Here is a 24,143-nt window from a genome sequence, read left to right on the forward strand (position 1 = left end):
GGATTGTACTGTACGGTATATAGTTGTGATTTGCATGACCTGGGTGGGTACGGAGAAAAATAAAGGGTAAATAGTGAGCTACACTCCTGTGCTGATTTACTGAAGCAAGATTCTTCTGCCACTTTTTGCAAGTGCTACAGTATTAATTGATATCTAATTCATGCAGTGTAGTTAATTAGACCAAAAAAATCATATTCTATACAATTTTGCAATGTAACTCGATGAGTAATAGGTCTCTAGCCAGTACAGTGATCCCTTGTTTTTCGCGGTTAATGGGGACCAGAACCTACTGCGATAAGTGAAAAACCGTGAAGTAGCGCCCCCCCCCAATTTTTTAAATTTTTTTATTTATTCAGATTTATCATTGGAAAGAGATACATATGAGACATATTTTTTTCACTTTTTTCCTCAAAGTTTATTAAAAAAAAAACATATATATAAAAACGTATATATATATATTTCAATTAATGGCTGTTAATCACTTCAAAGGTAATAATTATGATAGGTTTTTAAAATTTTACTTTCCCATCAGATTATTTTTAAACGAGAAAAATGTAGACGTCCAATCCATTTAACAAAAGTTGAAAAATGTTTGTCTTTATCAAATGCTTCATTGAGTGAGTCCACTCATATCCGCTCACTTACACACAATGAGTTGCCACAGCAACTGTTTAACATGTTAAACAATGTTGACGAATGCGGCGCTTTGAAGTCTTTGCTTCCCAGCATCTCTGGCCAGATCAAAGCTTAACTGTCCGTCAATTATTGTTGACTTTAATTAACAACTCCAGTGCACTGCCACCAACAAACAGCAGTGGGAGGAAGGGAGAGAGACTACACGATCAGCTCAGGACAGCTCATTTTTATTTGTTTCTTAATTGAAAAAAATACCTGCGAATGACTGGGGGCACTAAGTTTGAAGCGTGAAGTAGTGAGGGATCACTGAATAACGATATAAATCACTTAACTTACGCTACGCAGCCAATCATAGCACTGACAGTATTATCCATATGTGCCCTGCTCATATGCGCCATGAAAGCTAGCTAACAACAGTGTAGCGGAGCTAAGAGACGCAAATGCTCACCGCTTATCGTGGTGAAGGGAACGGGCAGCTATACAACACTCACCAAGCCAAAGTAGAATAGAAATGCGGTTCCTTTTAAATAGAATGGCTGTTAGGGTATGTGCAAATAGAAGAACAAGCGGTGAAACTGAGTGAGATTTTTTTCTGTGTTTTTTGTTTTTTGAGTGTCCTTATTGTCTGGAGTTTTAATGTGGGGGTTTGATATACTCCCATTGTGGACGTTCATTGCGTTTAATTTAACCATGCCAGACCTTACCCAGGCCAAAGAAGGACTCTTCCTATGGTTAAAGCAGGACTCTCACAAATAACATAGTACACATCTCATGAACAGCAATTTTTTTGTCTTTTTCATTTTAAGTGAGCCAAATCAATTATCTTAAAAGTAAACTAATGAAAATTGCTGCTGTAATTTCATTCTTTTAAAAAGCCATGTATGATCCAAGGTTTTCAACAGGCGTGATAATGATGTGTGGCCACAGCGTACACATCTGATGTTGCTCACATTGGTCCCTAGGGTGCTCAGGGAGCTTATGTGTCTGCTCAGACACATGGAAATATAAAGGGTATATTGGTTGCGACTTAAAAACAAAGCATTCCAATTTCACATACAAAGCTGCTTTTACCCCAGGCTGTTCTGGAGTAAAAACCGCATATAATAAATACAATATAAATAAAATAAATAGCATAAAGAATGGAAAAAACAACAACAAAGCCTGTCATTTTAAAGGACCGTAGAAAATGCTTTTACAATTTATCAAATAAAGGTCCAATAAAACAATTGAATTGGGCTGCATTTTGATCCAAATATAGCAAAGCACTGTGGGTGGTATCAGAGTTAATTGGACGCTCATAAAACAGTTGCATCACTGTAGCTGTTTGTGATTGATGGCGCTCTGTGGTTTACAACTGTGCTTTTAAATCACAAGCCTTGAAATCTGTTTCAAAGTATTGTTCTTGTCACTACTCCACAAAAACAGAACACATGTGTAAATCTTAAAATGTTGCCCTCCTTCTCCTCATTTGTAGATAACCACGATGTATCCAGTTAAGTCTTCTTTTAGAGTCTAATTTTTATTATTTAAATACATTCTGATGCCGAAAAGGATTCCAGTACCACAATAAAATTCATTAGAATTTTGTTAAAATAATGTCATGAATATGTCAACATGTATATATATCACAAGCAGTGATCAGTGTACCTGCAGGCCATCCTGGAATTGCACTGCATCCTGCATGGCCTCTTCCAGCCTCTCAACTCGTTCTTTCCAAGTCTTATTGAGATTTTCCCATGCAGAGTTCACCTGGTTGAGTAACATCACAAGGTGATTAGATCGTACTACAAGTGCAACCTTAATAATAGTATGATCAACCGATTCTTTAAAAAAGAAGGCACCTCGTCAATGCTTTTCTTTATCACTGGTTTGTCAGGTTCTCCGCAGGCTGTCATGAGCTCAGAACCTTGGTTTCGAACTGAATCCAGCTCCTCTTGAAACCCGTCAATCTCCTCTTTAAAACCCTTGTAAGGTATAAAAAAATGTTAAGACTTGAAAACACTTCTCATTTCTACAGAAGTTGTGTCTGTGCAGACCTCCACAAACTCCTGTTGTTGTTTGACAACTGAAGGATCCACTCCAGGCTCCTCTAGCTCCCTTAGGAGGTCCTGACTGTCTTTAATGGTGACAATCAGTGCGCAGTGATCGCACCAGAACCTTTCAGCGAGGTCCATCACATCTAATAGCTTAGCCTCTCGCTCTTCCAGCAAGACTTGGATATCGGTCCACAGGAACACCATGTGATCCAGTTTGTCTTGTACAGCTTGTAGGAGAAATATTTGTTTAATATTTTTACTGCAAAGTTTTAAGTTTACACGATCACACAAACACACACAGGTGGGCCATATCATAGCTGTGGTTGCCTTAGGGTGCCACGATAAATCGAATAATTAACATCTAATCGATTGATAAATGAATTTGGTAGTTGATGAATCGTTTAGAGATGTTGTTAACCTAAAAACTGTCCAAGTCATAGACTTCATTATGTATTGACGGCTCAGATCGGTCATGCACTGCACCTACCATTAAAGTAGGGAGCCACCCACATCAAGAGGAGCTATTCACCAACACACGCATGCAGCGATCTAACGCCGGATTTCTGTTGAAAAAGGACGAAAGCTGTACCGCATAGAAACAGGAATGAGTGTCTCATTTGTTCGAGGATTCAAGGTAATTATTATATTTTTCGTACCATGCATGCATTTTAAAACGTGAAAAAATTAAAAGGGAGAAATTAACCGCTACGGCATTGGAGTCATATTTCGCAATATTTACATAAAATAAATGCTAACTGCAAGTTTTTTTTTGTTTTTTTTTTTGCTTTTAACCAATGATCGAGACTGTTTTACGTCCATATCTATAAACAATTCGGGGATTTAAGTATTTATTCACAAGAATTTTCACCAAAAAAGCTCTGTTTACATCAGGCGGCTGCTAGCCACATTCACTAACAGACTAGCATTGTACTTCCACATATTTACGTAAAATAAACGCTAAGTACACATCTGTTTTTGCTTTTAACCAAGAATTGAGACTGTTTTAAGTCCATATCTATAAAAAAAATTCTGGGTCTTAAGCATTTATTCACAAGAATTTTCACCGGAAAAGCTCTGTTTATATCAAGCGGCCTCTAGCTACATTCACTAACAGACTAGCATTGTACTTCGACATTTTTGCGTCAAATAAACGCTAAGTGCACGTTTTTTTTGTTTTTTTAGCCATGAATCAAGACTGTTTTACGTCCATATCTATAAAGAATTTAGGGATTTAAGCATTTATTCACAAGAATTGTCAACGAAAAAAGGTCTGATTCCACTCGGTCAGCTTTGACGGCCTCGCCTACAATGCAGGCCCTCTATTTATCGGCCCCGTGTCCCGTCAACACATTATGAAGTCTATGTCCAACTTCTCTTTGGGCCTCTTCATAGCAAATATAACAGTATATAAATAAAATATATAATAGTTGACTGCAGTCAGGTGCTGCTTGTTTTAGCAGAAACCTCATTGGTTGAACTGTCTGTGCTGAATCTGTTGGAACAAAGTCCAGGACCCACAGCGGCCCATTGTGGAATCGGTTTGACACCTCTGCTGTATACTGTACATAAACATGCACAGTCTATTTCACGTGTATGTATAGAAGCACTTTTTTTACCTTTGGCAGATAATTCTCTGTCTTCTGATCGCGCAACCATTTCTTCTCCTCGCTGCTTCAGGGTCTCATAGGAAGGCTGCAGTTTTTCCAAATCCACGCTGACACATTTATTTTCTGTTATCTGCTCCTTGATTTTGTCCACCTCCACTGAAATGGAGGGAGGCTGACGCAGGCGTTCAGCTATCCGCTCAAGGGATTCCAGCATTGGGGCGATTTTATCATGGAACTGGTATGGAATAACAGAAGGGGTCATTTCAATCAGTCTTGCAACTATTTAATTCCAAACAGTCTAACGTACCTACTAGGGTAATCGATTAATAGGACAATTAATTATACGCTAAATCGAACAAATATCACTTTTTTCAATTACCTTCTCAATTTAACTTGAGGTTGTTTTAGCCATGTTGTAAGTAACGTTGTAGACAATGGATGACTGTTTCCTTCAAAACATTTTATTACAGCTTCCTGACTTAATAGTAGTCTACAACTGTACTGTTTTAAGTACATAAAACTTGTTAAATATTTAAAGAATGGTTCTGAGTATAAAACATCAAAAGAATTTCTTAGTTTACAAATCAGACAAAAGTCCTGTTCATTCAAATAATAAAAAGTGCCACTTGACATTTTTTTCTATGTGGGCAAAGCGCTGATACAAATGACTCATTTATTTTCTTTGAACAAACTAAAAAACAAAATCGAATAAAGAGGAGGCAGACCGTAATGAATCAGTTTTCTTAAACAGTTGGTCATAAATACAATCCAAATCCAATTTCAAAGCACACTCTCCTGTATAGCAATTTACAGATTGAAAGGGAGCTTATGGTGAAAGACGACTAAGCTGTGATATGAATGGGTTTATGTGTGGGGTTTCTTTATAAAAAGAAATGAGACAACTGTACTATCTAACACTCAATCTAACTATCTAAAACTCCATCTAACTCAAATGCTAATATGCTTCTCCAAAACAAATTACAAATGGACATTTAAAGCAACACTAGGTAACTTTTCAACATTTATAAAATATTTTCATAAGATTTGTGATAATATGTCGACTGACAACTAGTTAAGTGACACCTCTTTTATATCTTGAAGGGGTCTTTAATCGCTTTCACTGACACTAATCCACTTTGAGGAGGATGGCAGGAACTATGCCACACACACAAAAAAAAAAAAAAAACTACAAATGTGCTGACTGCGTTACAGCATACACCACTTTCTCCTTTCCCCCTTCATTATGAAGACGGATGTCGATGAGAACGCTTTCGCGCAAATCCTGCAAAAATGGCAGAGCAACAAAAGAGACAAGGAGTTTTGTTTGAGGAGGAAAAAAGGGAAGCTATCAGGATATACAGAATGGTGGGGTGGGGGAGTTAGCCACACTAAGCCACACGGTTGCTAACTGTCATATGCTATTGTTTAGACACAACTGGATTCTTTACCTTCTTACTATTCATCCCTTACACAGCCAATAGAAAGAGAAATGTTGTTTAATCCATCTGCAGGCGACCGGCAGATTGATTGATTGATTGATTGATTGATTGATTGATTGATTGATTGATGATTTTACGGCACTGTGAGGGTGTGCGTTGGTCCTCATGGGAAACTCAAGTCTTCCTTAAGGCAAAACACTACCGCTTTTGTCCACTGGCATCGCTAAAATCAACCCAAACTGAAGAGTTACCAAGTGTTGCTTTAGGACACTGATTTGCATAATTGCTAACTAGCTTAGGGGTCCGTGCAAAAGAGTAACGTCTCATCAAAAAAGAATACAAACAATACAATTGGCTTCATTTACTCATCTCAGACAGAGGCACAATGGTTCTAGCCGCACAAAAGAAAATCTAACTCTCAACACTTTGTAATATTATTGGTTCAGCAACCCAACCTGAGTGTAGCTGTGAACTCTCTCTCTTTCTCTTGCTCTAATCGCTGGCTCGTGTGCGCACGTGGCCTCACATTAAACACAAACAAGGACCCAAACGGGGCTGCTCATAGCTGCTGGCAAATTTGTTGGCAACTAAATAAGTTTTAATAGATTTTGTTGAGGTGGTTGCAGCTCAACGTTGCATTCGTAGGAAGAATTGACGGAGAATTGAGTTGTCTTTTAGCCAAAACTCGGCGTATATAATTTCCATTGACATGCGGATACATCCTCTCTCATTGCTGTCTTCACAGGCAATCCCACAAATCAAAGTCATCAAAGTCAAACACAAAGAAGTAATAAATGTAGCACTTTAGACAATTAAGTCCCATCCTGCAAAATCTTGTGGCGAAAAGATAATATATCAATAATAACAAGCAATAGGAACATTATTTCAACATCAACTGAGGACACATTTATGAATACAAAACATTTCCTCCCCCATTTCTCTCAACACCCCTACTTGTTCTCATGTTGATGGCCTTTTTAACAACCAAATGAACTTTTAACCTCCTAAGACCCGGACTCTTGCAAGGCATACATTTTTATTTTCTCTTTGATATTTAGGCTAATTGGGACCTGATGAGTGTAAAAACAAAGAATTATCTTTTTACATGATGTGGTTTCTGAGAAAAATGATGTCCACATATGAGGACATTCGTTTTAAATTTGAGTGAACACAATAACGTCACAATTGAGTAATGATGTACAAAACTTTATTTGTTGCCTGAACATGGCAGCAGTTTTTCCGAGTGCAAAAACAAAATTCAAAGCAACAACTTGTGCCCCTTTACGCAAGTCATATGAAGTGCTGCTAACAGTTGCAGGAGGACAAAAAAGAAAAACAAGTACACTTCAAAAATGTTTTTCATTGCTACTGTTGAACTGTTCATTTCAATTTCTGAACATGGCATAAAACATGAAACTTGCACACCAAATGTGCTCCAACATTTTTTTGCCTTGGGAAAATGTTCATGCCTATGTATGAAAGGCAGCGTAACAGTTGCGATCTGCCTGTAAGCAGAGGAACACCTTGCATGTAACACAGTGCACTCGAGTTTTCCCTGAGCATCCTTTTGCTCTGCATCGTGATGCGTTCTTTGAGTGTACCACTTCTGGCAGATGTGCATTAGCCTTTCTGCGGAATGAGATGTGGGGCACTTCCTGCACTGGACGCAATTTCCCTTGGACTGAAACTTCTGTGTCATCTTCCTGCTCTGGAAAGTCAGAGTTGTCATTGTCTCTCTGAGCCAAGAAGGTCATGGCCACTTCCATGCGGAATTGAAGGAACTGCATGATGTTTTTCTTTGGTGTGTCATTCAGAGTGAGGTCTTTGCGGTACAGTAGCCAGCTGTTGGCTAAAGCCAGATCGGTAAAGTGCATCAGCATCCGCAATGTCCATTTTTTTGTACGGACACTCATTCGATAGTAGCTCATCATTCTATCCACAAGGTCAACTCCACCCATCTTGGAGTTGTATTCACGGATAACAAATGGTCGAGAGATGGTCACATGCCGTTTCAGTTTCTTGTCCCATCGCTGGCACGTGTCTTCTGGCTCTCTCGCATGTACAGTAGACATCATCAACACTGGTTTATTGTCAAACCACTTGGTGACATAAATGTTTCCATCCAGATTGGTAACTTGTGCTGAGGTTCCTCTTCCATTTTTTTTCATGGTCTTGTCACTTGGCAATTTCTGCGCTGCAGCAGCAACTCGATTCCTCATAACTGTACCAGTTATATACAGATGCTTCTTCATCATGTGTTCCACTGCCTGGATTGATGTGAAGAATCGATCGCAGTACACATTTGTATTAGGATGCAGAGTCTGAGACAGACGATCGATCACCAAGCCTCCCAAACCCAGATTCCCTGGTTCTTCAACTTGTTCACGGAGTCCATCTGCACCTTGATAAATCTCAAAGTCCAGTACTATACCATCTGATGTTGCGCAAACAAAGTTTTTGATGCCAACTGGGTTTGGTTTCATCGGCAGATATTGTCGACATGGACAAGCTCCTGTGAATGGAATCATCTGTTCATCAATGGAAACGCACTGTGGCCGAGCCTGAGATTTGCAGCCTTTCAGAATGCGGTTGAGAAAAGGCCTCACCTTCCAGAACTTGTCACACTCTTTCAGATCTTCTGGAACATCCTCATCAATGAGCACTTTGAGTGACCTCCTCAGTCGGAAAAATCTATCACGTGTGAACTTTTCAGTGATGGCAGGGAATCTCAAGGATTTAGACCAATACATCTTGATTGCAGGATATGGTACACAAGACATCAAAATACAGGCACCAAAAAAATGAAAAATTTCATCAGCTGTTGTGTTGAGTGGATCTCCACTTCTAGACAGTGATGTAGCATTTGAGCAATCTGCAATGATTTTTATCAAATCTGTGTCAATATACTGTTGTATGTAGTCCAGGGGGGTCCAGCCTTCTCTGTCATGAACAGTTTCCTCCTCGTGGTCAAACGGAGGTTGATGTGGGGTAAGCGAAGAAGCCTTCCATCGCATTCCACGCCCTTTGTTGTTCTGTTCTTCATGGCTGGGTCCTGGTGTTGTATCTTCAGAGACATTGCCTGAGACATCAGCCTCTTCCTGCGGTGTCTGAGAGCGACGCCTGGGGGTGCGTGATGTGGCAATGTCACGATCTGACCGATATCCCTCGTATTCCTCGCGCAAACGTTTGCGTCCCCTGATAGGCTGACAGGGCTGTGGCACGGGGTCCTCACACCCACTACTGTCTTCTTCACTGCTGGTGGGAGGAGGTTGATATTCAGCATCTCCCACAGGATCATCGATATCTGATAAATCCTCCACCTCAGAGTTTTCTCCACCAATTAACCCCAGCATTTTCATTACTTGTTGCAGAGAATAACGCTCTAGGAAAAAAAACATTTTGTTTCAAATCAAAAACAAATCTACATATATTTATTTATAAAACATGACATATTTGTTTGTACTGTATAAAATTATGTTTTCTAACAAAATCATCCCAAAATACAAATTCTAAATCAACTCCCTCCATCCACATTTGTGGACATGTTCAACAAAACCATCAAAACTAAGTCCCTCTGTCCACATATGTGTACATCAAGTTTAGCAGCATGGTAAATCGTCAATTTTTTTTACTTTTGCAAAATTTAACTTCCACAACACACATTGAACACTTCTAAACATATCTGAGCAAGAATCAGCCATGAAATTTGTTTGAATTTTTTACCTGGTCGACTTTTGGATTGGGAGGAGCCATCAGAATGTTTGGGTGGGTTGTCAGCCATCTTGAATTTGACATGTGCTTTGTTACACTCTTCTTCCACCACTAGGTGGAAGCTTAACGTCCTCATAAGTGGACGCCAGGCCCTTGTAGTCCAAAATTTAACATTGTAGTCTTGACAACCAAAAATGTGATGTCCACACATGTGGACGCCAGGTCGTAGGAGGTTAAATTTCAAATTCCAAAAATAACACTGTCAAACTTCTTCAATTTTAACTTTGTTACAGGTTTTGTCATGATATCAGCTATCATGTCATCCGTTGTCAATCAGGTAGCACTCCGCATCTCCTCTTTTTAGTGCGACTCCACTGCACCAGGTACCATCTGCCAACTCGACGCTGTGGTTCTCTTGTTTGAACGTCTCCTGGAAGCTTTTGAACTTGGTCACGTCAGTGATGATAAGAGATGTCGCTCCCGTGTCCACCATCAGGCCTCGTTCCCGGATGCTGTGTGTATCCTGCCGCCTGGTGTCGGGCTGTTCATCTCTCACCTTGAACGCGAAGTCAGGATCTCCATCTTCAGCAATTTTTCTCGCTCCGTCCGGTTTTTCCTTGCGTCTGCAAGTGGTGTCTTTGTGCGTGTCCGTTTTGCACAGACTACACCATGTTTTTTGTCGACATGATTTTGCACGGTGGCCTTTTTGAAGCACCCCAACTCTGTGTCGTCTTTGATCCGGTCACGAGCGTTTGCTTTTGTGGCTTGCTTTGAAGCTCTTGCTTGAGTCTTCATCACTCTGTCGCTTGATTCTGCTGCATTTAACTTTTCCGTTTCTTCAAAACTTTGGAGTTTGGTTTTGAATTCTGCAAATGTCATGTTGTCATCAGTATGCGCCACATGAATTGTAAATGGCTTGTAATTTTCTGGCAGCCCCTTCAAGACCATTGCGATAAGTAGACCATCTCCCAATGTTTCACCTGCATTTCGCAATGCTGTGATGGCGGTCTCAGCTCTTATTATGTAGTCCACTATGCTTTCTTCAGTTCCCTTTTGAAGAGATGTTAGCATGGTGTACAAATTTATAATCCTGGGTTTTCCCTTCCCAGCATAATATTCTCTTAATATTTTCAGAGCTTTTCTTCCGTCATTTGCCGCATCTCTCATTATTAACGAAAGGCTTTTATCATCAAGAAGTTGTATCATTTCAGCATGCGCATCCGCATTTTTCATTTCATCATTTTCTCTCTCGGCTTCAGTGGTTGGTCCTACCAGCACTGTCTTCTTTAGCCCGATTAGATGAAAATGTCCAAACATTTTAGTTTCCCAGATTTCATATTTAGCTTCATCTCCGTCAAATGCCAGTCGAGGTAACCTACTTGTTCCTCGTGGATCCATGTTGCCTGTTAGCTTTTTTCCGCTAATCAGCAGTCCGTGAGCACGCTGTCCTTCGCGACCTTCTACACGGTGGAAACTGACTTTACCTTCGAATGACTCCTGGGCCCATAACCTGTTGAGGTGGTTGCAGCTCAACATTGCATTCGTAGGAAGAATTGATGGAGAATAAGTTGTCTTTCAGCCAAAACTCGGCGTATATAATTTCCATTGACATGCGGATACATCCTCTCTCATTGCTGTCTTCACGGGCAATCCCACAAATCAAAGTCATCAAAGTCAAACACAAAGAAGTAATAAATGTAGCACTTTAGACAATTAAGTCCCATCCTGCCATCTTGTGGCGAAAAGATAATATGTCAATGATAACAAGCAACAGGAACATTATTTCAACATGAATGCAAAACATTTCCTCCCCCATTTCTCTCAACAGATTTAATCAAATTAGTTTTTGCAGCCTTAGTACCTACATTTTTAGCTGTAGACTAAGCGATGAAATAGTGCATGGAGTACAGTACATGTACATGTAATTTTCAACAAAAGCCTAACTCAGTGGTTAGGTCTGGCAGTTTTCAATCAGTAATTAAAAAAAAAAAAAGACTTACCATAATCTTTGAATATGACTTTCATGAACTAAGGTTATTATCATTAACAAAAATGAATGAAATGACAAAAGCTAGAATTGAAAACGTTTCGTTAATTGATCTTAATTGATCTTTTTGTTCCACACTACATGCGAGAGATGTTGGCACCCATCAATTCCGTCTTTCGGTTAGTGCAGTGGGTGGTTTGTGTTGTTCCGTCTATAAATCTAATACTGTATTTTCTGCACAATAAGGCACACCTAAAAGCCTTTAATTTTCTCAAAGGACGACAGTGCGTTTTTAATCTGATGCTTGAATATGGATCAATAATGGTTAATCGTTGCAAGACATTCCCTTTAGCGACGCTGTATCTAGAGCAGTACCTCTCAAATAGTGGGACGCGCCCGCCACGGGGGCGCAGTGCGATGCCGGGTGTGGCGCATGTGACTACAGGGAACTACTAGAATAAAGTGAATAAAGTGTAATTGCACATCAACTTAGTGGGTGGCAGTGGCGCTCTCATTTTCAGAGTGCGTGCGGTATTTTTGAACCAAACAAGAGCACACAGCAACGAGCACTGGAGATATGAAGCGCTAAGATGAGGAAATATGACTAAGCGTATGTAGTGTCTGGCTTTTGGCTTTGACTTTTAATACAGCGGGAGACGAGTAAAGACAAGTTTGTCTACTGTGTCTTCAAATATTTGTAGAGGGCAGCAGGAAGCGAAAATCAATTAAGACGTCACTTAAAGACATTAGACCCCAATCACATTGAGAAGCCTCTTGATTTTTTTTTCAGCTAAGCGTGCCGAACATTGTCAACAACTGTCCCGCTTTGTCAGTGCTACATCAGTAAACCAGCTAACACTGTTAGCATCATATAAGGTGGCATACCAAGTTGCTCAGTGCAAAATAACCACACACCATAGCAAATGAGCTGATGCTGCCTTTTTTTTCTCTGTCAAATTAATTGGTATATTGTACTCTGAGTTAATGTTGCTTATCTATTTGAATGTTTTTATTTATTGATTTTATTAAATTCTTCATCTATTTTTCAGTATCAAATGGTCGAAAAATGTAGCTTGAGGGGTATTTTTACGGTTTGGATATGACTTTTTTTTTATTCAGGCAAATTGGTGCACTTTAAGTCTTTTCTGTTACAAACAAAACAATGTTAATAAAGTTATACTTGATTGTAAGTTGATCTATATTCCTTTTTTTTCTTTAATATAAAAAAGGGCACACTGTTATGCAGAGGTGTACTTATAATAATAATAATAATAATAATAATAATTTAATAGACAAATGATACTATTTACAGTGGCGGCAGAGAGTTGGGGGTGTGTGAAATGTTTACGTCTTTCTGGGGTGGCCATTACAGAAAATAATTGAATTGAAATGAATAAATAACACATCACCAAACACTACTACTACTGCGCCTTATAATGCGGCGCGCCTGATATGTGAAAACAGTTTTAAAATAGGCCATTCATTGAAGGTGCGCCTCATACTCCAATGCGCCTTATACTGCGGAAAATACGGTAATCGCAAAGAATCGAATCATCGCCAGAAATCAAATTATTGTAAAAATGGTACGATTGCCAAAATTGATCATTCATTCATCCATTCATTTTCCATGCCGCTTATTCCTCACGAGGGTCGCGGAGGTGCTGGAGCCTATCCCAGCTAACTTCGGGCAGTAGGCAGGGGACACCCTGAATTGGTTGCCAGCCAATCGCAGGGCACAATCGTAAAAAAACTCAAACAACCCTAAATAATCCATAAATTGCGAAAAAGATTAATCGCACAAAAAATAGCATCAGAGATCATCGCGAAAAATCAATTAATCACGAACAATCGCAGTTTTCTGCAATATACACTGCATTTCTTTTCATGCAGAATTCTACTCAGTTAACATGAGATGATTTTAAATTATGACATTCTAATATTTTAGTTCAATATGAAAATATTCACCTGAGTGGATTTAGAGATGGCCTCATCCAACTCAGCAGCTCTTTGTTTGACATCAGCCTTCAGTTTGGTGTATAGCTGCTCGGATTTTGTGTACTTCTCTCTGATGGGCAGCCCTTCCTTTGGGCTCAGTTCCAATAACTGAGGTCCGGTCTTATTCATCTTGTCAATGTGTGGTTTGTGCTCGGCAATCAGCTCTCGCATTTGCTGTAGGGGGAAAACATTTTTCAAACAACATCCTTTTGAACAAAGAAACTGAATGTACTCTTCTGTGTCTTCTTACCCGGAGCTCCTCTTGTTGCTGCCTGAGCGCATCATACTCGATGGCAGGTGGGGGCAGCTGCTTAAAGATCTTCAGGGTTTCCTGAAGCCATGGTGACAACTCTTCATAGGTTTCCCAGAACTGGCTCGCGAGAGACTGGGCTCGTTCCAGCTGGAGAGAGCGCTCCGAGTTCAGCTGACTCACCGCACCATACTTCTCGACCAGAGTCTGGGTCTTGGCCTGACATGAGACCGGATATTATAATGTATGCCGAAGACTAAATAAAAGAAAACACTTGCTATTACTTTCACCTTTAATAGTTCTTTTTCCTCTGGCTTTTTGCTGCTCATGATGGCTTTTCCTTTTTTAACTATTGCATCAACAGAGTCTTTGTGTCTCATTATGTCCATAGAAAAGACCTGGGGGAAAAAGGCTTAAGTGAATTTGTTTGGATGTTTAACAAACAACACACTCAGCCACAGACGGCGAGAGGCTGACCTTATGTGCTTGTAGTTGGACTGCAGTTTGGTCATGCCCCAGTTTGATCTCTCCCATGGACAGCAGCTTATTCTCAGCATTCTTGAGCCATGCTAGTTCAGATTCTACTGCTTCTTCAAACTGACACAAACAGGAAACAGACTTCAGGAATGGAAAAAAGTTTGAATAGAACCAAAAAAGAAAATGCTAGATTAGGAAAAATCACTCCATTCATTCATGGTCACCTGCTGTGACTTAAGAATGTCGGCGTTGATCCGGTCGACCTGCTGAGCGACGCTGTCACAGATAGCTCTGTATCGCTCATTGTCTTCTGTCACTAGCTTGTCAAGACCTTCTCGAGTGTGCCAAGGGATGAGATCCAAGAGGGAGGAACTCAACTCATTCAGCTTGTCCACTACAGCCTTTCGGTCTTTTGTCTCCTTTAGCAAAGTCTTAAAAACAAGTTCGAGTGCAATGAAACATGTTGTGTAGTAAATACCTATTTTAAATTATTATCAATGTTATTGTTGCAATATTTGAAATATTGTAAATCTCAAGACAAACATTTACAATTTTCCTATTGAGTATCAAATTATGAAAGATCACGGACAGATTATAGTTCAAACTAGGTAGTTTAGTGAACAGGTAGTTGGACTTTTATATTTTAGAAAATTGCTGCATATTAAAAAAATAATAATAAACATGAAAACAGAAATTTTAAAAACAAGTCTTTACCTTGACCTTCTTAATGTTATTAACATGTGAGTTCATTCATACAAGAATAACTATAATAAAAATAGGAATGTCCAGATACGATCGGAAATCAGGCCAATCGGGCCATTTTTCAAAGGATCGGGTGAAAAGGATCGGGTTTTTAATTTTAAAAATTAGATGTTTTTGTGCTTCATGCTCGTACAGCGCCACAGCCTCTCACCCTCCCTCCTGCTAAGCAGAGTTGCCAAAAATGTCCAGCTCGCGTTTGGTACTTCAAGTTAACGATGACTGACAGGTGTTTGGCTTTGATCTTGCCAGATAAGCTTTGAAGCTCTACGATCAAAGGCACAAATCTGTCAATCAGCATTACTTGCATAAGTGTGCTGTGGCAACTCATTGTGTGAGTGACAGGCTGTTCTCTGCAGAGTTATTCTCGGGGCAGTTTCCATGGCGACTCTGTGACACCAAGACGCAATGACTGTGTTGCGGAGAGGCCTCGCGTTCGTATGGTGTCGGCAAAGACGGAAGGCAAAGACGCAAACCTTGGAATCTTGCCTCCAAAGTGGAAGAATTCCATTGCGGGGGCTTGAGGGGGGCTTGCTCCGCATGCATATCAAAAGTTCCCGCGGCGGACCACGCCGATAACGTCAGCACTCGTGCACGTCACATTGGGCGTGCGCAGCGGTGGTACTAAACATTAAAAACAGCAAATATGGCGGAAAGTCGGCTTTAATTTACTGTTTTTAATAATGATTTTAATTTAAATAGGTTGAAGTTTCCATTTTTGTGCCTTTTTGAACAAAAGAAAATGCCATTGCTTGGAGTGGGCGGGCATGTTGTCTTCCGGGCTGAGGAGGTAATAGTGCATCATTCGCTGTCGCCTTGTAAATCTGCACTGCCCCCTAGGGCCTGGCATGAATACTACATCGTTTTCATTCAGAATTGCGACATTGTTCGAATGGAGACGAGACCATATAAATGCAAACATGAAATTTTTCGTCTTCTCAGAGAGTCACCATGTAAACGGCCCCTTAAGATAAAAACAATTCACATTATGAAGACAGCACGGTGGGACAGTAACATGTTTGGAACTTTTGTTTAAAAAAAAAAAAAAACTTTTTCGGTATCGGATCGGGATTTGATATTGGCAGATTATCAAAATCAGGCGACTCGGACAAAAAATATGGGCTCGGCACATGCCCATTTAATACAAATATACTGACACTATTCATTCTAAAGTTTGTTATTTTACTGGTTAAAAATTGTTAATATTTATCAAATAATACAATCAGAACATATTTGACAGTATGTTAACTTGCAGTTAGTTCCTGTGGTTTGGCATGGCTTCTTTGATATAGAGTATGTTACATAAAGTGAGTGGACTTATTCAATTAAGCATTTAATAAAGACAAGCTTTTTTCGACGTTATTCTTGTTTAAAAATAATTCACATAATGAAGAAAGCACAGTGGGACAGTAACATGCATTGACTTCGTAATTGTATTGACAGGTCATATTGGTCAGCCAGTGCGCAACGTCTTAAGAGTAGGAGGCCGTCTTACAGTCCGCTTCAGTTATTTGCAGTTGGTCGCAGTTAGTCAGCACATGCAGCGTCCAACGCCGGATTTAGGTTGAAAAAGGACAAAAGCTGTACCGCATACAAACAGGAAGGATTGTCTCATGAGTGATTTGTTCGAGGATTCAAGGTAATTATTATTATCATATTATTATTTTTCGTACCATGCAAGCATTTCGAAACGAAATTGGCTGCTACAGAATTGGCATTATACTTCGCAATATTTATGTAAAATAAATGCTACCTACACGGTGTTTTTTGTTTTTAACCAAGAATCGAGACTCTTTTACGTCCATATCTACAAAGAATTCAGGGATTTAAGCATTTATTCACAAGAATTTTCAACGCAAAAAGCTCTTTGTTGGACTAAGGGGGCCGCCACAGTAACTTAACTAGCAGCACATTCAACATATTTACGTAAAATGAATGCTAACTGCACGGTTTTTGTTTTGCTTTCAACCAAGAATCAAGACTGTTTTACGTCGATATCTATCTAATTCAGGGATTTGGGCATTTATTAACAAGAATTTTCAACGGAAAAAGCTCTTTGTTTACATATGGTGGCCGCTAATTTCCTTACTGACTAGACTCATAGTTCACAATATTTACGTGAAATAAATGCTACCCGCACATTTTTTTTTTTTTTTTTTACTTTTAACCAAGAATCGAGACTGTTTTACGTCTATATCTCTAAAGAATTCAGGGATTTGGGCATTTATTCACAAATAATTTTCAACGGAAAAAGATCATTGTCTGTGTTGCCACTCGGTCAGCTTTGACGGAGATAGGCCCGTATGAATCGGCCCCGTTTCCTTTCGATACATTATGAAGTATGTTACATGTTTGGAACTTTTTTGAACACTTTTTTTGGTATTGGATCGGGTATCAGCAGATTCTCAAAATAAATGATTCGGATTCGGGTGCAAAAATATGCGACCGGGACATCCACAATAATAAAACCATATTAAAGATGTCAACATAAATCATTCATATGGAAAGTTTTCTGCTTTGAATATTGAACATGCTTTGAATCCTAATTATTGAATTTATTTATTTTTTTCATTATATATTTAAATTTAAATTTACAGACACCATCCTACCTTTTGCATGTTTTGGGCTTGAGTGAGTTGCTCATCGATTGGCTGCTCATCCATATAAGAACTGATCTGAGCCTCTGCCTTTTCTAGCCATAAACTCAAATCCTCATGTGTATGGTGCAGCTTTGTGGAGAGACTCAAAACACGTTCTAATGTGTTCAAAACATTGTCACTCATGGAGGTGATCTCAGCGTACTTTGTTTTTATACCATCCAATTTCCCTTGGATAACAACAACCTCATCACCTGTAATTACAGAACCATAAATTACTGTATGTACAAAACAAACAGTACAATGTAGATGTGTAGTACTAGTGAAAATACCTGTTGTTTGCTTTAATAGTTCCATCCCATTGAAGAGGGCTTGGTCGACATTCTTCTTCCTCAATTCAATATCACTTTGTAGGGCCTAAAATGGAAATTACAACTTTAGAAAATAACATGAAGTATGTTGTTGTAGAAGAAATATGATTTAAAAAAAAACAACAACAACAGAGGAAAAAAACACTCAAAATCACTTGAAACATGATTGAATTGGACAAGAGACAAAAAGATGCTGGGCTGGGTGTGTGTACCAGTTGTTCAGCCATCTGCTTTTCAAGAGTGTCTACTACGTAGTCCTCCACAGATACTTCACTCAATCGCGTGTGTGCCTCACTGAGCCAGTTCATGAGCGCCACCTCGTCCTCTCCAAATAGGTGGGCATTAGCCAGGGCCTGCTGCAGCATCTCAGCTTTTCTCCTGCAGCGCTCCTGCAGCTCAAAGTAAGAACCCTGCGTAGCGTCCAGCTTGGACTGAACAAAGTCCTTGTCATCAACTGAGCTCACAGCTTTGAGCATCTGACCCAGACTGACGGCATGAAACAGCTCTTTACTGTGATTCATAATCTCCTCTTCAATGGCCTGAGCGCAGGGGATGGGAAACAACGCGATCCGAACAAAAAAGAAAAACAGAAAACCAACTGAAATTGAATGGAAATGGAACAAATGAACTGTAAAATTAATAAAACAAAAACATGATGGATGAAAACTCAACAACAACAAAAATGTTACAAACACAGAGAATATTACCTTATGATGGGAGATCTGATCTTCCAGTTTTGATGTCTCTGTGCCAAGTGGTTCTGAGTTGGAGAGCCGCTTCTCTGTTATGGCGAGCCAGTCACTCAAAGGCTCGAGAGTCTCGTAGAACTGTTGAGTGACCACCAAAATGCTCTGCAGTTGCTTATGCCTAACACACACAAGGAGAAAATATCAGTATTGGGGGACTAATAACTGATAAAGATGCTCCTCTCATTTTAGCTAAATGGGAAAGTGTATTGAATTTAATTGAATTTTTTTTCTGCGTAAATTGGAATTAAGTACCCCTAAATACAAAATAACTGTCCAAAAACATGTATCATACGTCATAGCAATAAGATTAAGTAAAAAATAAGACTTTGGAGGTAAGTTGTGTTAAATGTAGCTATATTGAATGACTATTAAGGCATTAAAAAAAAAAAAAAAAAAAAACATTTGGGCTTTACTCGCGAGTGAGTCGCCTTGCTGAGAGAAAAGGGCGTTGTGAAGAGAGTAAGGAGTCAAGAGTGTGGGGGCGGGGGGGGTTCCTTGCCATTCAGGTACCCAGCGTCGCCACTCTTAAAGGGATCCACAGATAGAAAGACTTGTAGTTCTTATAAGATAAACGTTACTATGAGTTAAAATAATTTGATATTAAAACCCCTCTTGATGTTTTTGTTTTTATACAATTTGTAAAATTAGTTTAACTAGTTGGTCGCCATTATTGTTGACGTCGCAGGGCGGTGACGTCCATGGGTTATGCCGGGCTTCAAGAGTATGACTCTAGCGGCATAAACATGTCATCTGTTCAACCATTTCAATTTGAACCAGAGAGGAACATCAATGAGCATGACAGCACTGTCGATATTTCACAAAACCAGCAGCAAAAGCAAAATCAACAGGAAAGACGAGATGAGATGAGACGAGACGAGAGTATGACAAAACCGGTGTTTTGCCAAAATGTGCTACATGGGTGAGCGTCCTACAAGAGGCAAATTTGACTTCCAAAGTATAAGCGTGTGCTTTCAGCTTGTTTTGTTTAGATGCATACAGGCAGAATGTCATAAAAATGCCTTACGAAAATACTTAAACATAGTGGTATCAAATAAGGGTGGTTTAAATACGCTACGTGACTAATGTGGTCAACAGATCAACAATCTGCTTTAAAGCTACCACAAGAAAACACAAACCTTATAAGTATGAAAGGGGAACACATGCAAAAAGTATTTTGAGGCAATGAAAAGGTAATAAAAGACTCAATAAACACACTGCCGCTTTTAACTGATATGCGCATGTGTTGGACGTCCCGCCGCGTGGAAGGAATTGCAGAACATCGGTAGTATTCGTCTAGTGACAGTAACAAACGACGTCATCACCCCGAGCGTCCATTGCGCGTATAAAACATGGCGCCCTCCATAGGTCAAAACGTACTAAATATAAAAGATTTTTAAATCATTGGCAATACTTTATGTGTTTCTAATAAAATATTTTAGTAAAAGTATTTTTTAAGTTCAAGGTTCCCTTTAACGCGAGCCGGCCGTCCTAACTCAAAAAAAAATGATCGGGACTCTCAAGAGGAGTCGGCGCCGGGGTAGAAGTAGCAGCAGCATTATCAGAACAAGGGAGTGGGACCTGACGCCACCAGGAACTGCGGGACGGTGGCAACGCTGCTGGGGGAGGAGTTACCGTTTAGGTACTGTGTAGGTACTGTTTACGCAACTAAAAAAAAAAAAAAAGACTGGAGACAGAATAGCGGATGAGACTCTGGCGTTGTGAAGTCTAAATCACGTAAGTCGGGTACGTCATAACCCGGGAACTACCTGTATACCTAATATTACAGCCTGACTGAGTGACAACAAATCATTAGGGATGTCCTGATCACATATTTTTGCACCCGAGTCACCTGATTTTGAGAATCTTCCACTATAGAGTCATGATACGATACCGAGAAAAAAGTGTTGTTAAAAAAAACTTTTAAACATGTTTCTGTCCCATCTTGCCGCCTTCATAATGTGAATTATCTGAAAATTGATGAATGAGATGAATTCTAATTCATCTGATATCATACTTTCTTTTTTAATGTTTTGTTGTTGGCGTCAACTGCGGCGGACAATAAGCGTGTTTTGTTGCACAAGTTGTGAAATAAATGATTAAAAACCTGACGAAACTGGCAATTTCTTTGGCGATGTTACCACAATAATAATTGTCCCCTTAATTTATAAAAACGGAGGTCGGAGGAGGACCGTCAAGATCGTAGACATTCCACAGCCGTATTGTCGAGCCAGTTTACAGACTAGCACACCACATATTTTTTTTATAATTTCGTTCTTGATTTCATTGGTAAGTGTCACCTTTTTCTTTTTTTACCACCTGCACTAACATTCTTGGGACCCATGTTGATTTCACTCACAAGAAAATCCACTGAAGACACTGCAGCGTTGCCATAAATCATCGTGTTTCGAGCATGTAATCGGATGTAGAAAACAAAAGGCGAGTTAATTTTTACGTCAGATGTCAAAAAGATCGTGTGTCAGAGCGATCTTATGTCATGGTACCACTGTATTTTGGTTTGATTATATATAGTTGAACGCGCTATTTCCCACTTTTGATGATAGACACGCGCGAAAAAAAATTGCTCGCTTGCCAGTGCCCCCTGTGACCCAGTAATAGCATTAGGAAATTTCCTACTTGGAGTATATATTTCTGCAGTATATTGACACAACAATGCACACACTAACCTGTTCTCAGCTTTCTTGAGCAGAGTGTCCCACCTCTGCCCAAGGGATTGCACCTCTTTTGCAACCTTTTCCTTATCCTCAGACTCTGCCAGTTCCACAACCTTCCCCCCCTCATTTTTTATCAACTCCACTGTGGGCTTACGGTCATCCAACAGCCTCTGTAAGAGCTGTCAAAGTGAACAAAGGAGAAGACTTATTGGGCATCATTAAAATGCTCTGAGCACAGGCCTTTTTTTCACGGCGGAAAACAGTCAATCAGAGGCACATACTAAGTCTCCATTACACCCTTAAAAGCTTTACAAACTGCAATTGCCTTTTACAATGAATGTCATTTAAAGAAGATAAATTGTAAAGTCGTAATGTTAGAAGCAGAATGCCATTTTATGTACGACAAGAGTTACTGAGCACACACAATGCATACTTACTTTCTGCTCTTGTATCTGTGCCTTGACCACTTTGAACTCAGCAGAAGGCGGCTTCTGATTGGCCATGAGCTCCTCTGTGTCGGTCAACCAGCTGAGTAGAGAGTCCAGAGCATCATGGAACCTTCCACAATGTAACAGGGCTTCATGCAGCTGGGCTGAGCGCTCAGCAATCTGCGGTTGACAAGGTAAAAATAGATGTTCTGTTATGAATGGGGCTTAAACTTGGCCCCTGGATAGCACAAGAAAGAAATGCATTATTACCACTCATTTCTGGTGTTTTGAACATGTCCTCTACTGTCATGCTTGACAACTAGTGCATACCTTTTTATTAAGCGTGTTCCACTTTGTGTTAATCTTCTCCAGGTCATCTTCAAGCTTCTTCGTGTTGGTGCCTCGGGCAGCGTTTTGGATCAGTCCTTGACTGAGGGAGTTGATGTCATGGAGTTGTGTCTGCAATGGATCGATGTCTTCCTTTTGGAACGCCTACAATCAAAAGAAAGCATTTGCTTCAAAGGAGGGCAATATCAGGGTGGACAAACCTGGTTGAGTATTTTTTAATTTCCCCATAGCATGGGACCACCAAAATCAACTTACATTGGTAAATATTTTAATTAAATAGCCCAAAGTTAGAGAAAACGCAGACCTACAGTAAGACAAGACAGACAAACAACTACACTTTTATTGGCCTGTTTTGTACAGGCAACCCTGGAGCAAAGAGTCCACAAGTTAATGTCCATGCTGTTCATACAGATATGTTTCGGCTAGCAACTCTGCATTTGTCGGCATTTGCTCATTTGCTCCATTACTACTTGATGTGAAAGAAATCTCAGAAAAACCTAACAATTTCCCCACTAAATACAATTACTGTTGTTAAATGTCCAATAAAATTACTGTAAATGCTCACCCACAAATACACCACAATAAAAAATTCCTTGGCATGCCCCAACAATTATAGCTAATGTACAACTCAAAAACGCCCAAGAAGTTTTATTTCTCTTTCTGGAAACATATATCCGAATTATGTCTAACATAATTTTACGAGTTTCCAAACCCATACTCACCAGTTCGCTCAACTCAATCATAAAACCAATCATATAATAAATAATAATAGCTTGAATACGATCTCCAAAATTGCCTTGACACTGAGTTCTTCCAGGGCCTGACACACAATTTCCAGAACATTCGCAGGTTTAGTGTTAAGAGTTCAGCTGAAATAAACAACTCTTAACATTCTCTTCTACCAGTGGAGCCAAGTTTACAGTGGAAGTCAGATAGCTGTAACCATATAAACCAAGGGCGTAAGTTTGCATAGGGACGGTAGGGACATAACACTACCAACTTTTCAGGATGCTCAAATTGTGCCCCCCAACTTTTAAGCAACCTTATATGCATGATATAATGAGTTCAGTTATATAGATCAATTAAATTGTTTACCCATACGATGCAAGGATAGATTGATTATTAAGTGAACTATTTTTATGATGTTCAAACTTAAGTTTACCCCTTTTTCACTTGCTGAATATGCAGGTCCATTTTTTCCCCCTCAAACGCACATTTAATTGGCTGATGGCTTATCCCACACCCAACACATGCACGCTCACACTCACACAGGCCCAAAAGAAATAAATGTAAAAAATCATGAGGGATAATAGATTTTTTTTTTCGTCCAGCAGCAGCCACAGCAAATAACTTAAAAAGACACCAATGTTGTGGAGGTGGGGGGGACGCCACTAATTTTGCTACTGAAAGTCCGACCTGCATCACAGTTAGCATAACATTAAACTGTGTGAACTTGCTAACCTGCAAAACTCGAGTAGGAAGCTGCTTAGAGGCGTGTCCTTCTGTTTGTGTTTTACTGTTAATGTTAATCACTGCGAGAAATGTAGTGAACTCTGTGAGAAACTATATAGAACTAGAAAAATATGACCATGAAGCTGCTTAGAGAGACAGGGGTGCTGCATAACCTCATATGTTGCTTACACAACACAACATAATCATAATTAACTATGTACATTTAAAAACTATATACAGTATATTTTTGGGGGGGGATGCCGCGAGCTACCCACACTAGCATTGCGACTGGTTGATGGTGATCGACGTAATGAGCACCCCTGATTTAGCATATCAATTATTTAGGTTCATATTCGGGAGAAATGTAGCCTTTGACCCCTGCTCACCCAATCTGTTCGGTCTTATTAATGTCCCATCCCAGGCATAAAGTGTACATGCAGATTATGCTGTTATATCGTCCCTACTAATGTTGAGACCAAACCTACGCCCTTGATACAAACAGACTTCCAGGCAGTTATATTCCTCCATCGTGTAATAAGATATGTACAGCACTGAGCCAACAGCAACTCTTCTAAAGACCCATATCATCCAGTAAAACATACTCTAGACTGCCTAATGAGGATGATCTT

General features: G+C 39.7%; 2 protein-coding genes across 14 annotated transcripts in view; both read right to left on the reverse strand.

Moving 5' to 3' along the window:
• dst (dystonin) overlaps positions 1 to 24,143 on the reverse strand; it is a 255,373-nt gene that overhangs the window by 49,415 nt on the left and 181,815 nt on the right. For 11 of the 13 annotated variants that reach the window (XM_057848283.1, XM_057848279.1, XM_057848273.1 and 8 more), the window contains 16 exons: positions 22,045 to 22,206; positions 21,724 to 21,894; positions 21,299 to 21,465; positions 18,573 to 18,732; positions 18,078 to 18,404; positions 17,827 to 17,911; positions 17,507 to 17,748; positions 14,363 to 14,569; positions 14,139 to 14,258; positions 13,952 to 14,059; positions 13,662 to 13,880; positions 13,382 to 13,585; positions 4,289 to 4,514; positions 2,673 to 2,899; positions 2,478 to 2,600; positions 2,284 to 2,385 (listed from right to left, as the gene is read on the reverse strand). In XM_057848283.1, the coding sequence (XP_057704266.1) occupies positions 2,284 to 2,385; positions 2,478 to 2,600; positions 2,673 to 2,899; positions 4,289 to 4,514; positions 13,382 to 13,585; positions 13,662 to 13,880; positions 13,952 to 14,059; positions 14,139 to 14,258; positions 14,363 to 14,569; positions 17,507 to 17,748; positions 17,827 to 17,911; positions 18,078 to 18,404; positions 18,573 to 18,732; positions 21,299 to 21,465; positions 21,724 to 21,894; positions 22,045 to 22,206 (2,850 nt within the window). The remainder of the gene's footprint in view (positions 1 to 2,283; positions 2,386 to 2,477; positions 2,601 to 2,672; positions 2,900 to 4,288; positions 4,515 to 13,381; positions 13,586 to 13,661; positions 13,881 to 13,951; positions 14,060 to 14,138; positions 14,259 to 14,362; positions 14,570 to 17,506; positions 17,749 to 17,826; positions 17,912 to 18,077; positions 18,405 to 18,572; positions 18,733 to 21,298; positions 21,466 to 21,723; positions 21,895 to 22,044; positions 22,207 to 24,143) is intronic. The other 2 variants (XM_057848284.1, XM_057848282.1) reach the window with 1 other exon arrangement.
• On the reverse strand, positions 4,539 to 9,640 carry LOC130922965 (piggyBac transposable element-derived protein 3-like). Its single transcript, XM_057848288.1, has 2 exons — positions 9,442 to 9,640; positions 4,539 to 9,100 (listed from the first exon to the last, which is right to left on the reverse strand). The coding sequence occupies exons 1-2, from the start codon at positions 9,638 to 9,640 to the stop codon at positions 7,188 to 7,190; spliced, it is 2,112 nt and encodes a 703-aa protein (XP_057704271.1). The 3' UTR covers positions 4,539 to 7,187.

This window comes from Corythoichthys intestinalis, chromosome 10, assembly GCF_030265065.1.
Source record: "Corythoichthys intestinalis isolate RoL2023-P3 chromosome 10, ASM3026506v1, whole genome shotgun sequence".
Classification (NCBI taxonomy): Eukaryota; Metazoa; Chordata; class Actinopteri; order Syngnathiformes; family Syngnathidae; genus Corythoichthys; species Corythoichthys intestinalis.

Bases quoted from the DNA above. Each gene is read 5' to 3' on its own strand.
- LOC130922965 (XM_057848288.1), bottom strand. From the start codon at position 9,640: ATGTGTGGACATCACATTTTTGGTTGTCAAGACTACAATGTTAAATTT. The intron at 9,101-9,441 runs GTAAAAAATTCA...TTTTTTTCCTAG, and splicing joins CCAATCCAAAAGTCGACCAG to AGCGTTATTCTCTGCAACAA.